This window comes from Drosophila sechellia, chromosome 3L (genome assembly GCF_004382195.2).
Source record: "Drosophila sechellia strain sech25 chromosome 3L, ASM438219v1, whole genome shotgun sequence".
NCBI classification, from domain to species: Eukaryota; Metazoa; Arthropoda; class Insecta; order Diptera; family Drosophilidae; genus Drosophila; species Drosophila sechellia.
The window spans coordinates 1,840,316-1,854,400 of NC_045951.1; the positions used below are offsets into that span (position 1 = coordinate 1,840,316).

The 14,085-nt window shown below is 43.2% G+C and overlaps 2 protein-coding genes across 3 annotated transcripts; both read right to left on the reverse strand.

The window, feature by feature from the left end:
• Window positions 1–816: 816 nt before the first annotated feature.
• On the reverse strand, window positions 817–5,725 carry LOC6610410 (cuticle protein 7). 2 transcript variants are annotated; one of them, XM_002034956.2, is made up of 3 exons: window positions 5,607–5,725; window positions 1,836–1,985; window positions 817–1,474 (listed from the first exon to the last, which is right to left on the reverse strand). In XM_002034956.2, exons 2-3 carry the CDS (start codon window positions 1,959–1,961, stop codon window positions 1,190–1,192), a joined length of 411 nt encoding a protein of 136 aa, XP_002034992.1. In that variant the 5' UTR covers window positions 1,962–1,985; window positions 5,607–5,725; the 3' UTR covers window positions 817–1,189. The 2 variants fall into 2 exon arrangements, with proteins under 2 accessions (XP_002034992.1, XP_032574547.1); XM_032718656.1 differs by having other exon boundaries at window positions 1,836–1,988.
• Window positions 5,726–9,349: 3,624 nt separating this feature from the next.
• Window positions 9,350–11,928, reverse strand: LOC6610411 (larval cuticle protein A2B). The gene is made up of 5 exons (XM_032718905.1): window positions 11,871–11,928; window positions 11,638–11,786; window positions 11,318–11,414; window positions 11,023–11,262; window positions 9,350–9,724 (listed from the first exon to the last, which is right to left on the reverse strand). The coding sequence occupies exons 2-5, from the start codon at window positions 11,725–11,727 to the stop codon at window positions 9,579–9,581; spliced, it is 573 nt and encodes a 190-aa protein (XP_032574796.1). The 5' UTR covers window positions 11,728–11,786; window positions 11,871–11,928; the 3' UTR covers window positions 9,350–9,578.
• Between the last annotated feature and the right edge of the window lie 2,157 nt (window positions 11,929–14,085).

Genomic DNA, 14,085 nt, shown 5'->3' on the forward strand with positions numbered 1-14,085 from the left:
AACCAAAAATAAATAAATAAAACTGTTAGTGAGAGTTAGTCAAACAAACGTAATTATGCAACGCCACGAACGAAAGACTTAGGCGACGAACTTGGCAGATGCATGTGAGATAACTTGGAGAAATTTAACTGCGCAAATGAGAGATAAAAAGTTAAAGGGAAACAGTTGAGAGGGCAATCGCGCTTACCCGTCTAGGATGGCGCCTAAATTGCCTTTTAATTGCTCCCGGGGGTCAGCAAAAGGGCAAGCCGGACAAGGTGAGCTGCCCAAACGGATTAACGGACCCACCACTGATTGGCGCTTTCTTGAACGACTTTTTGTAGCCGCAGGCACTCAAAACTGGGCACAAAAAGCAGTGCCAACAAAACATACGGCAATTAGCCGTTGCAATTAGCGGTGTCGTTGAACGACGGCGGCTTCTGGGCCATCATTTAAGCTGATCAGTGATCACAGAGCGGCGTCTTAAGACCCTGACCACGGAACGTCAGCGACAGCAATGGAAACAATATAATTAGCTCGAAATGCTAACAAAAACACAATCATTCTTCTGCTGCCGCCAAAAATATTTGATTTATGCCCGGCTCCCGACTTTGTATAGGTGTCGTTAACCCAGTTTCAGCTTGTCGACGGGTTTAGTCAACCATATGTAGAGACGGTTAATTTATTATAATTAAGCATGAAATTCATATTTGGCTGCTTGAAGAGTGAGCTAATATCGGTAGTAGCTGATTCTCTAAGTGTTTAATTTAATACCGTTTTTCCCTTTGGCTCAAACAATTACTCAAGCTAAAAGACCTCAAGATTGGTTTGCAGATAATGGGGATGCTAAGGGTAGCCATAAATTTCTTTGAACAAAAGCAGCTGAAAGATAATAGGCAGAATCCGTTTGCATCTAGTTGTTTGTGTGTCTCCGAAAACAAAAGGGAAATAATTTTATTCATTCATGCCACTTGGCTTGAATTATAGCGCCAAAATATTTAAAATTTAAGTCTAATGAAATTGTTCGTTTACATTTTATGGTCCCCTCCCGAAATCAATTTAAATTTCAAATAAGAAATTCACTTAACAAGTCAGCGAAGTCATTGAAAGACAGTTAAACATTTTACAATTTACGGCTGCGTAAAACAAGACAAATAATTCGCTTGTCGCTTTTTTGCTTCAACGGGCCGGTTTCACGCCGCTGGACGCCTTAAATCACAAATGCCACAGGCTCGGCTATTGCCAGAGCCCGGATCGGTTGCCTGCTCCGGAATTCCAGCGCCTGGTGCACCCGACTGTTCCCGGTTCGTTGCTCAACCACGGCCTTGAATCCCCGGTTGGCTCCTCGCACCTCGTAGTGCACAGTGCGAATGTGTCCACTGGGCTCCAGGTGGGAGTACGACCCGGAGACGTAGTCGCCATGGCGCTGCTCTCGATGCAGGATGTGCACCCGACTGGCCGCGTCGGAGATGTGGTATTGATGCGCGTAGTGGAGCTGAAAATAAGACAGATGCTATGTTATTCTCCAATCTGTGTCCATTTAAGGTTGTGTCATTACAGTAAACGATATTTGTTATACAGAGAAACAATGTTTGCAGTGCTAATTATTATATTTATCAGGTCGGATGAGTTGGTAGATAAACACACAAGGTAATAAATAAATCGGTTGAATGTGCAAATAAAACAAGTAGACTGAAAAGGTGCATATCAGTTGTGGATTTCTTAGATATTCATTTTGAGCTTATTCAATAAATCAAATAAGGAGCATTATGTATTTATATTACTGTGTTATTTTATCATTATAAAGCTTTTATTAAACACAACTCGTGTTGTTGTGAAACAGATGCCAGACTCACCCTTTCCTCGTCATGATTTCTGCCGTAATCGCTGTAAAACTCGATGTGCCCAGCCGGACCACGCTGCGTATGCGCAATATGCAGCAGACAGAGGACCACGAAGCCGAATCCCCATCCATATGCCATGCTGACCGGACACGTGGGCAGGAGCTGCTGCCGAAATTAATTTGATTAGAAACATAACGAAGTGGCAGAGAAGAGTGGGCGCCCAGTGCTGACCGGAGATTGGCCCCGGAGGAGTGGTCGGGGTGAAAATCATTTGCACTTTGCTGTTACGGCAGCAGTTGAAAGCTCGGAGCAGCCACTTCCTAGCGGCTGGAGCGATGCTGATTACATAGTCACGTTGTTAACTACATCTTCACGGTGCACAGCAGCCAAAAACGCTGGTGTGTATTGGACGGTGGACCGGTGGACTGGTGGATTGGTGGACTGGCGGACTGGTGGTGCATGCCACAAGTTGGGCAATCAAAGCGAATCAAAGACCAGCATCTTTCACACTTCGTTAGGGGCAAGAGACTTAGTCAAGGCAATTTAGTGTCAAAAAGCGAGCAGTCGATAAAGACAAAGGCCCCTAACCCATGGCAATATGCACATTATGGATCTTTGCGATCTCCGACGGTTGGCTAACATGCCCTAACGTGACTGGCCGCCCGATTGGATTGCTCTGACCCAGAGCAGGCACCTGGACCCTTATTGTGCCCCAACACCCCGATCCATGGGCTTGGCTTTGTCTTCGAGGAGATTGCCGTTTATGAGCCGCGAGTGGCAACTTTCTTTCTCTTGCATCATGATGGCTAACTAATTCTCCTTTTTGGCTGTTTGAGGCACGTTTCGCTGGCAATGCAAAGATTTGAACAGCAGGTGACGGCATCGCCATCGCCTCTGCCCAGTTTTGTTCCTGGTCTTCCTACTCAGATGCTCAGTTCATAAAAACCAATGCCCTTTTGATTGGTTACAGCTGTAATTGCCCCGGGGTCTTTGTGAAAGGCTGCCAAGACGAGCCGCCAATCACCGGCAAAAAAATGATACCCAAAGAATAATGTTTTTAGTTTTCTTACAATATTAGTAAAAAATAGATTCTAAAAAAAGTAGTATTTGAAAACATGAATTATGCAAATATGATTTGATATAAGTCGTGTAAACTAAGTATTTTTTATGATTTAAACTTCATCACTTAATTAAATATTCCCCTTTCTTCTTTATTATTATTTCTTAAAATATATTTTCTGTGCAGTCTCAGATCTTCCGTTGGTAATAAAGAAATTGTCTAATTAGACCGCTGCACCAACTTTTGATTGGCCATGGGCTGCAGTACGCATACGCCCCGTTGGATTGCGCAAACGAAGCTAACTAGATTGATCTGGCTGGATGGTGGGATGCTGGATCCCTCTGGGCCACGAATCTTGGCGCCCAAGCTGGGCCCGTCCAAACTGTCGTTAATTCCGGGGTCGGCTGGGTGGCTGACTTCCATAATTCAGAGAATCGAACCGATAATCTACGGTGAGTTAGGGCACGTTTTGCCGGCCCATCTCCGCCTTGGAAATGCCAAATGCACTGGGGAAAATTCCAGAGCTCTGGCCCAAAGATATAAACAGGCTGGACCAGGACAACTTGTTTCTTTTGACTGGCTAATTGCAATGTAATAAAATGGAAACGAAATGGCGAAAGAGAAATATCGGACGACAAAGCATTTTCGTTTCCATTTCTTTAATCGAACAGCCTCCTGGACGCGCTCCATTAGGCCCGACAAGCATGCGGCGAATGTTTATTCATATCTGGAACGACTTGGGGTACGGGACGGCCCGGTCCAATTCCAGATCGAGCGACACATCCACGGCTCCAGATCCACATGGGGATCCAGATCCAGAGGCACCGCCACAGACGCAGACAGCCGCACTCGGTCAGTCAGTCGGTTTGTCAGTCGGTCGGAAGCCGAGCCGTGCCTGGCTGATGCGAAAAAATAAAAACACTTGCGTTTTCTATTGATTTGTAGCCAGATTTCTTGTTTTCCTTGCTTTGTTTACATAATGAACTGCCACCGAGTGGACCCCTTGGACCCCTGGGCCCCATTGGGATCCCCTCTCCTGACCATTTCCAGCTACGACATCAGTTATGCGGGTGCCAGCCGCACATAACATTGCTCAACGCTATCCGCCGACACTCGAGATCGGAGGCTATATCTGTGTCCCCACTCGTCGTGCCCAGATATATAACCTTAGCCAATGCTATTTGTTGCTATCTTTGTAGCAATCGTAGCCAATGTCGTCGCCAATGCTGCGCCGAGCTGCCGTTGGGTTTCAAATGGTGGAGCTTATTGCGAACTTCGTTTAATTGCCAAGGGGGAAAGATGAAATGGCATCCTCGTTGGCTGGGGAAATGTACAAAGGGGCGTGAATGATGGGAGAAAGCAGTTGAAAACGCCAATAAAAAGTCGTCAAATGTTGCCTAATTTAGAAAGGGGTTCAGTTGGAAGGCCTGTAGAAGAAATCATCCATTTCATTGAGCTAACACTATTAACTTAATACGAATCATTTGCAGAAAAAGTAACATGATCTAAAAACTTTAACTAGCAAGTAATTTCGCCTTTGCCATCATAATTTCCGCAATAAATTAAGCCAAATGTATGAGTATTATAACAAATATAAAAATATACGATTATGATTTTAGCAATTTGGAACATCTTGTATTGTAAGGTTTGCAGCAAATAATTAATTCAGATTTAATCATTTGCTTAACATCTTGACAAACTTTTATAATCTTGGCGGTTTGTCATGTTTCCGTTTAGGGGAAACATTAGCCCAGTCGACATTCTACGAACATTCTACTACAACTACGGTCATAATCTGGCTTTTCATCTTCCGCAATTTGAGCCGCCATCCCGGGTTGTTGGCCACATTCGGCGGTTCGGCCTGGTTCACTCACTTCCCCTTCTACGAAGTGGAGATCGGAATCGAGAGCGAGAGCGGCGGGATTGCATAATGTCATGGGTACAGAAGAAGACCGCTTTCAAGGCCGCAGTCGTGAGCACACTTGGCTGAGCCTTTCTTCCCCTCTCCCCTCACGGATTCGGACTGGGATACCCATACCAGAGGCATTCCCATTCCCAAGCCGCAAAAACACAGGCCTTTTATGGCCTTTCCTGGCCGGGAGTCGTGTTGCTGCACTTCCCAATTAAAATGCATGGCTAGGACGGCTAAAAAGCGGGCCGAAAAGCACTCAGATGCGATACGAATCGCAGAAATGTTGCGAGCAACTGAGCAACAAAACTGAAACCCGTTTTAAATGCACCGAATTTACATAATGTGCTCCAAATGGGCAGCGGGCGAATATAAATCCCGAATCAAAAAAAGTAATCGAAAAACAGAGCCGCAAGCAATGGCAATGACAATTGCATGTGACAATTGCGGAAAACGGCCAAGTTGCCCAAAAAATCAGGACGCAAAGTTAAGTTCACGGAGATCCGAAATTGTGCATATGAAAGTCTCAGTTTCCTTGGCCATTCGAAGGGGAAATGCTACTACCGAGTTAACTGAAAACTGAGCCAAACGTGAAAAGCGAATCTGAATAGCGATATTGATGGCTGGCAATTTATGTTATTGAACCTTGCCTTATGCAAATTGAAAAACTATGAGTAATTGCTAGCGATTTCTGGGCTTGTTTTAATAAGATTTTTCATCTTTTGGCCGAATGTTTGAGAAATGAAAGTCCCGAAATTAAGGAGGTCCACCCAAAAAATAATCAAACGACTTCCTTCCACAGAGGGCCACTTACTTTTGCTGTTTTTTGTTTTCACTTGCAAGACGCAAGTTGCTGGTGGCAACTGCCAGTTCGTAGTTGCTATGTGTGGGCCGTAATATCAATGGCAAACACTTGAAAACTGAACCACTTTGCTGGGCTGCCACACTTGCTCTGAAGTGTTTGGAGCGGAGAGCTCTTGGGTTTATTTACGACAGCCGGCAGATGAGGTGAGATGTGTCTGGGATTTTAGATTGTCAACGCTGTGCCTCGGATTCTCCTGCGCACGAACATCGTGGTGCCCCATAATTATATGCCCCTCCGTGTGTGCACAACTAAATCTGTGTCTATATCCATAAGTCTGGTGGCCGCAATTCTTCCACTGTGTGATTTAATTAACTTTTGCGAGCAGTTCCCTGAATCCAATTCAATAACGATTCACCTAGCAGACAAAAGGGCATGATGCCGCACTTTGAGCACACACAAAACGGGCTTGCAACCGCAAATTAGTTTCAAACATCGCACAAAACACAAAAACAATCTGCAAAACTGCATCAGCGATCGGCAGCCTTGCAAAATTCGTAAATCCACAGCCATAATAACCATAGCCCCGCCATATCCCCGTCTATACGTATATCCCAGACTCAGACTGAAAAATCGACAAACGATGTGCGCCTTCATTCTGTATTATTACTCGGCGGCTGGTTACTTTTCGGTTTTGCGAGCGGAGCGAAGATTTTGCAGTGCTGATAGTAAAAGTGACGCATCAAATGGAGCTGCCTCAACTGGGTTGTAAGTAATGGGTATTGTGGGTATACCAGGTCCAGAGTGATTTTAAGAACTTAGATGGTTAAGTTCGAATCTTATATATGATGTAGCGCATTAACCCATATATTTAGTACTTATTTTACCATAAGCAATTTGCATATATATATGCAAATGGCTTGTCACCATGGATTACTACCAGCTCTACCCTGTAACCCAAATGTTCTGATTTGCTGCTCCATCAGTCAATGACACACACACTGGCACACCACACGTGCTTGTAACTCATTTTGCAATATTTTTCGAAAAGCACACTAAAAACGTGTCCCAGCGACAACAATCACTTTGGAAGGGTCGTGTGGCTTTGCATCTTTATGGCCAACATGGTCGCATCTGGGCATCAATAGAATCAGCAGCGAGAAACAAGTAGTTTGGCTATTACATCTTACTTGGGTGTTTTGTAATGCCTGAATGCTGAATTTGGCAACTATTCAGGCAACAGCCGCTAAACAGCCTCCAACGTCAATAATAGATGCCAAAGAGCTCTCGGTTTAGCCGGTTTCGGATGCTCACCTCTCGGCAGACTTTTATGGCTCAATTTGAGCTGGCTCATAGCAAAAACACATTGTTTATTGAAAACATTATTTGCGGTTTGCAAAACGGGGTTCAAGAGGGTTTGCAAAATAGATTTATTTGTGGTTTCACAAATCGCTTCGAGTGAACTAAGTCCGATCGATGCCGATCAACTGGGAGTTGGGCACGTGGTCGGGCTCAATTAATAAGTTAGTTTGTTTGGCCACCAGACGGAAGTAATCATGGTCGATTATTTTAAATTGGCTGTTAATGAAATGCAATTGGACTTTGCTCGCAAGATTTATTATGTTCAGCAGAATATTAAAATTGGAAACTAGGTTTATGGCTTTTTGTACTTCTTCCTTATTTTTAATGGGTCTGCTTTTAAGTGAACAGCTTTATAGATTTAAATTGACTTGAAAGTAAATTATTCTGCAGACTAATGTTCTTCCTCATTATTTTATACTACGAACAAAGTGTTAGGTGTGTGGTTGCTATACTAAACCGCATGCCATTTCATTGTTTTATGCCCCATATTACTTGATTCTTATTCGGAATTTATTTGTAAGAGCACCATTTCCTTTGAACGGTTTGCCACCCAGCTGAAGCATTTCTTAGCCACGAAAAATGAGGCTTAAATTATTGGCTTGGCATTTAACATGACAGCCACATTAAATTGTCCACTTTGGCAACCTATGTGCCGGCACTTATATATATATATATACCAGTAGTACCATATATAAATGGCCATATGTTTTATATATAGGAGTCGGCCAGCCTGCTGCTGGCGTTGGCTTTTTGGCTATAATTGAGGTTTGACGTCTCGGCCCGGGTTGGGTTCAGACTTTTGCTCTGGGGCCTCAGACCTCTCGAGGAAATTCAGGCGACGACGGCCTGTCGGGCAATAACAATTTTTATTTAACAGCTTCAGTTTTGGTTTGTTAATTGTCACTTTCATTGGAGCCCGCACAATCCCAGCAATTTTAATTCAATCCTAATGCGCCCAAATGATTTCGGATTGGGCAAGCTCCGCCGAGCGCTGCACTCTGATGCAATCACACTGCTACAAATTATATTAATACTTTGTGAGGTGCAAATGCAGCCCATAACTTAGCCGGCTTGGATCTCGCATTCGCATTTATTGAGCGGGCTAATCTGCGCTTTATGCAAAGCAACTCGGACCGAGAAATATTTGCCGATACCAGTTCTTGCCCCGTAACCTTGGGCCACAAACACGACGCTAAGAAGACGCTTCCAGCTGACTCGCCGAGGTATCCACATCCGTTGTGTAATTGCCGGTGGCAAGAGATGGAAAAATATTAGAAAAATCCACTGCGTGGTGCTGGTCAGCTGTCCGGTGGTGCGGCGGTGCGGGGCGATTGCTAGTCGCCAGAACCATTAGCAGTTATTAAGATCGAATCCGAATTCAATTTATTTGTTAATTAAACGATTGGCTAATTCTATGTTGTACCGTGTACGCAGATTACCAGCTATCAAGATCGGAGCTGGGATATGCAGTTAGTCGTCTGTGATGTTTCGCTGATATATTAAGTATACGTTGCGGTGTTACAAAACGTGTGTTCATAGCTGACTAATAGAAAATCAAATACAAAATGACATAAAACTGCTTTTTAACGGCATTTATGACTGAAGTGGATAACATTTCGTTCAGCATGCAAAAGTGGATTAAACTTTTTTAGCTTGCAAAACGCAGCCCCACAAGTATGCAGAGAAAATCGTGTCTTTGGCAGAACAAGCTTAGTGAATTTCCAACCCATGAGTTAAAGTTTTTCTTCAAGCCCAGCTTTAAGTAAAATAAAAGCTCTTTCTTATCATATTCAGCTTTTTTCGCTTTGACCGTTCGGCGGGTCAGCCAAAGTCACCGGAAGACAAGTTTTTAGGCCCCCAATTAAATCAGCGAAATGGGCCATCTAAACAAACAAAGAAAATGGGACCAAAAAACGACTTATGTAAGTTGGACTTAAAAATTTGCAGACCGTGAAAATCTTGTTTTTGTCTGGAGGGAAGGAAACCTAAACGGAAGCGGACCACTCCGAATATTGAAAGGCAATATATTTGCGATAATGAAATGCAAAGCTTTTGGAGCGTTCAATTGGCCATGAGACACATCGATTGCAGCTTCCTAAATGGGTAGAGCAAACTGAATAAATGGTTTGCAAAGTCCAAATTGTAAGGCCCACATGGAAGGCGGAATATGGTAGATGCATATTGATTATTGTAAGTCATCTGCTCATTACAAAAGAGGACAGAACAACAATGAGTTCTAATACAAAAAATATCTCTTAATTTTATTATCCAAAATTTTTTTAAGAAATTAATTATAGTTAACAGTAAAAAAATGAATTGTTTTCAGGAATTGGATATAAAATATTTTTTAATTTGTCTAAGACATCTCATAAACCAAAGAAAACGATCTATACTTTTGTTCTTCCACTTAAAATTTATTTCGATTCTTTATTTTACAAATTTGTTGCATAACTTAAGTAAGATTAACCTTGATGTTTCCCTTTTGTTCGACCGCGCAGCGTAGATCTCAGAATTCCTTCGCAAGCTACACTGAGAGAATCCAATGAAGTTCCAGGTGGAGGCGTACAGCTAAGCGGGCTTAAGTAACTAAGAAGTGCATCCACTGGGAGCTCGGAGTCCGACCTAGTAGTGGCCCGCATAGGGACTCGCATAGTGGCTGTACTGGTCGTACTGGGGGATGTACTCGTACTGCTGGCCCTGGTTGTAGTAGCCATCATCGTAGTCGTAGTGGATGGGTGCAGCTGCCGCAGGAGCATAGTGCTTGGCCACTTGAAGATCGAATAAATATGGAGAGTTTAGCTTTTGCGAGGGGCAAACTGACTTAAATTTATTTCGCTCTGTTGTAATAATGACCGACAAAAAAACTAAACTGCGGTAACAGCTGTTAACGATTCGCCATTGTTGGCAAGTAGCTCAACTGGCCAAAATAAATACGCTAACAATTCAATGCTGACCAAGGCATTTTCTATGGCCATTTCTTTGGCCCCTTGCAAATAATTTATTTGTGCACGAATTTGTCAGTCAATTGGTCACAGGTGTTGTTTTCGTTTTGTTTTGCTTCGTTTTCTGTGCCTGTTTTTCTTCATTTTATGTTTGTCGCCGTTTTGTATGCAAGCAAGTTCGTTGCCCAAGTCTTTTGTTTTGGCTGCTGATTTCTTTTGCTGTGCGTTTTGCTGATAATTCTCAATTAAAACTGCACCGCAGCACCCACAACAATTATGAATTTTCACATGAGTATCCAACCATGTATTCATTTCCCAGGCCCAAAGCGTTGCGACATTGAGAAAATTATGCTAAAGTCTTGGGAAGCAAAGGGAGAAGGGAAATGGCCAAAGAAGAAACGGCAATTTTCGTGAAAAATATGCTGCGGTGGCTGTTGTTATTTTTGTTTTTTGTTGTTGTTTTTTTTGGAAGATGATGCACCTGACATAATCTGTGTGGGAAATTCGAGACGGAAAGTGCATAAACAAAGCTAGATCTTTGGCTCCGATCGGAACAGAGTGAGGTAACCCACTAAGGAGGCGTGTCGGCGGATTAGTCAACCATATGATGTTACACATTTCCAGCCCAGTTTTACAGCCCATGATTCAGCTTAGCTGCTTGACTGGCCACGTATGTGAGACTAATTGCAATTTATTGAATGAAATTGCCAATGCAACTGCCACCCAAGCTAGAAATGAGATGAGATTACAATGGAATTATGGTAACTTATTCAGACAGTTCAGAACGTTCAGTAGGCTGCATAGTAATCAGCGTCAAAACCAAGATCATCATCACCATCATGGCCATAGTCGTCTTCGTCTGGGCGCAATTTGCGATACTGATTGTTCAGATAGTTGGCATGCCGCCTGAACAGCTTTAGCATGCGATATGTGTTCATGCCTGAAAAAGCGAGCAGAGAACACGTGGAGATGGGTGGGCGGAACCCCAAGAAAGATGACAATGGAGGAGTGGGGGGAAAAAGAAGAGGTGCCACCAGAGGTGAAGGCCAACTATAAAGGTGCTGCTAATCCGTTCTCTAAAGTCTTTAGTCTATATCCTGTCCCAAAAGTTATTCTTCACTCACCATAAGGCGCCGGGGAGGCCACCACCAGAGGAGCGTGGGCCACTGGAGCCACGTGCTTCACCACCTGCGGCTCGTAGTGGGTCAGGACGGGTTTGTGGGCCACAATGGGACTGGCCACCACCGCCTGGGCGTGCACAGTTGGTCCCGACTTGGTCACCACGGCATTGAAGCCGTGAATGGAATCCGCCGTGTAGTCCACAGTGCGAATGGAGCCATCGGGCTCAACCAGAGAGTACTGACCTGTGGATAGAAATATAGAAATGCCCCGTCTGTGGATCATCCTTTGGTCACTTACCCTTGACCACATCTCCATCTCGCGTCTCGTGCTGTGACTTCACATCTCCTGTGCTGTGGTCAGCCACTCCGTAGTTAAAGGCATATTTTGGATGATCCTGTTTGAGGAATATAAAGTATAGGGATTTAGATTAAACATTTTTAGTCTCACTATATCAATGAGGCGAAAGCAAAGGTGTCTTTGAAATAGACGATTTTATATGATTACTTTACTTTAGAAACAAAAGGTTTTTTAAATTTTATGAACCCATTTAAGCACTCTTTTATGGTTTTTACAACGAAAATAAGTTCTTTAAGTTCATATCACATTTCAAAACTCACATAGTAATCCAGGGCATATCCCGGTCGCGCCACAGCAACACTGGCGAAGAGAGCCAACGAAAGGATAAGGAAGCACACGAAGTTTGCCATTTTGTACTTGGATTTTATATTTATAGCTTCAAATGCGTTTGAAACGAGAAAAATAATTGCTAGAAATAAACACAAAACAGATCGAATCCGTTAGAAAACACCGCACTGAGTTGGGGATATTTTGATTTTTTCAGGAGATTTACTTGGAGTATTTCAACGGCACTAGATACAAACACCACCAAGATGCCCGGAATACTGTGGCGATTCTAAAAGCAAGTTTCCATTAAATAAGCGCGAAATGTGCGAAAGTCGCGAGCAGCTCAGCAGACGCCGGCAGAGTCGCCGGCAGAGACGTCGGCAGAGAGCAGGCACAATGCCAAGACTCTTGGTTTCTCAGTCACTCGGCTGTGGCGAATGGTGATCGGTGATCCAGTCTGGTGAGCCACTCTTCGCCGGGCGTCTCAAAGTGGCAAGTAGATGCCCGGCCATGTGAATGAAGTTGCAGCACGGATCCATGGGATGTTGCCAAACGCAGCCGGGTTCCACTGAATCTAACGAATCCAGCGAATCCGCTGAATGGGATGGCGTTGTCTTGGGTTTTGTTGGCTGATCTGCGACACATTTCTCAAATCCGTTGCCAATCCCCCAGCGATTGTCAATGAAGTCATCTGGAACAATCACTTCTTTTCAGCCCAGAATTATGCGAGATTAATCATTGGAGTTAATCATTAATTTCCTTGATTTCTGCAAGAAATGATTGTGGCCAATTTAACTAACAACTTAATGCCAAAACCTAGAGCGAAATCGAAATAAATCGCTGCCAAGAACCGACAAAATGTAAATCAAACACAAATCGGGTCAAGTTGCAATTGCAGCACAATAAGGCCCTAGTTATTCGGCACATGCGAAATTCTCAGTGATCTACTACAATGACAGTGGTTAGGACTAGTCACTAGTACTAGCTATAGTAACAGACACTATGGCCACTGCACCCGCTTTGGTCTTTTGTCTTTTGTCGGCTAACTGCAACTTGAAGGTCAAGCGCATTAAACTAGACTTCAAAGCTGGCTTCCAATCTGGGCTGAAATGACAGCAAAAGTCTTTGGAGCAGGACAATTTATGATGCCAAATAAACGCTTTTCCTTAGCTGCTGTGAATCTGACCTTTGCTTATGCCAATATATATTGAACCAGCGACAGAAAGTTGGCAATAGTTCCCAACTCATATCTGTATAAAATAGGACACAAATATTAATGAACATCCAAGTTTGTAAAGAGAATACCATCTAATTTGGCGGTTTTACTGAAGTAACATGCAAAACGCTCCCATCTTTTCAGCTAATTTGTGTCCCAACAAAAGCAGATTGAAACAGATTTTCAATCTTCAATTTGTGGCAGTTGCACACCCTTGAGAAAAGACGAGAACGTGCCAATTGCTGTCTGTCTGGCAGCCAACAAACTAATCCAAATTATGTACAGACCGCAGAAGCCTTAGGTTTTTGTGCGACTAATAATGTGGGCTAGTTTAATGTCCAGGTCGGCATTTCTTGGGCATTTTCATTTTCACACAATTAACCATGGCGAGGGGCGTGCTAAAGACTCTAATTAAACGAGGGGTGCTTCAGAAGTAATCTCCAGCTGACCCGCGCAAAAAAAACCAACAGACCTTCGACTTTGGCTTGGAAACAATTGTCTCTCTTGGACTGCGGTTTTTGTAAAACTAAATACTAGATTAAGTCAATTTGCATGCCGCCAAAAAGCATTTTGCTACCTAGACTTGGGAAAATTCAGTCAGCGATTGTCGGCGTTTTCCGAAGGTTTTCCATATATGCACTCGCAGGTTTTTCCAACCCGTTCTTTTTGCCAAGTAAGCAGACATCTTGACAGACACATGTGCGTGGCTGGGTATTGTTATCTGATTTCTGGAAATTAACTTAAATATATTTGACCTATGAAAAAAAACAAAGCCAAAGAAAATTCATATACAGAGGAATTCCGCTAAAATGTTCTTAACCGCGGCATTTCAAGGGGCAAGTTTATGTGGGATGGAAACTGAGAATTTGGAATTAGGAAGTGAAATATTCTAAACGTTTAAATTTAAATAGAACTAATTGGATAAATGTGTGTGAATTTAAATTAAATATTATTCATTCCATATCGCTGACCCTGATCCATTTCTTAAATGGCCATCTATTTTTCTTAGCACTTAAAGGAAATTCAATTGACTTAAATTGGATTTCTTGGGCACGTACTTCCTTTTCATTGCCTTCATTTTCATCTCGTGAATGGAAAGATCATTCTGCCCAAAATGCCTCAGCCTGGGGAATCGGGCAATGCAATTACCATGAGATCGCAGTTTTGGCCAAATCCAGAGACGAGTCATAAGCTGTGTAAGATGACTTTGACTCGGTTTACTTTG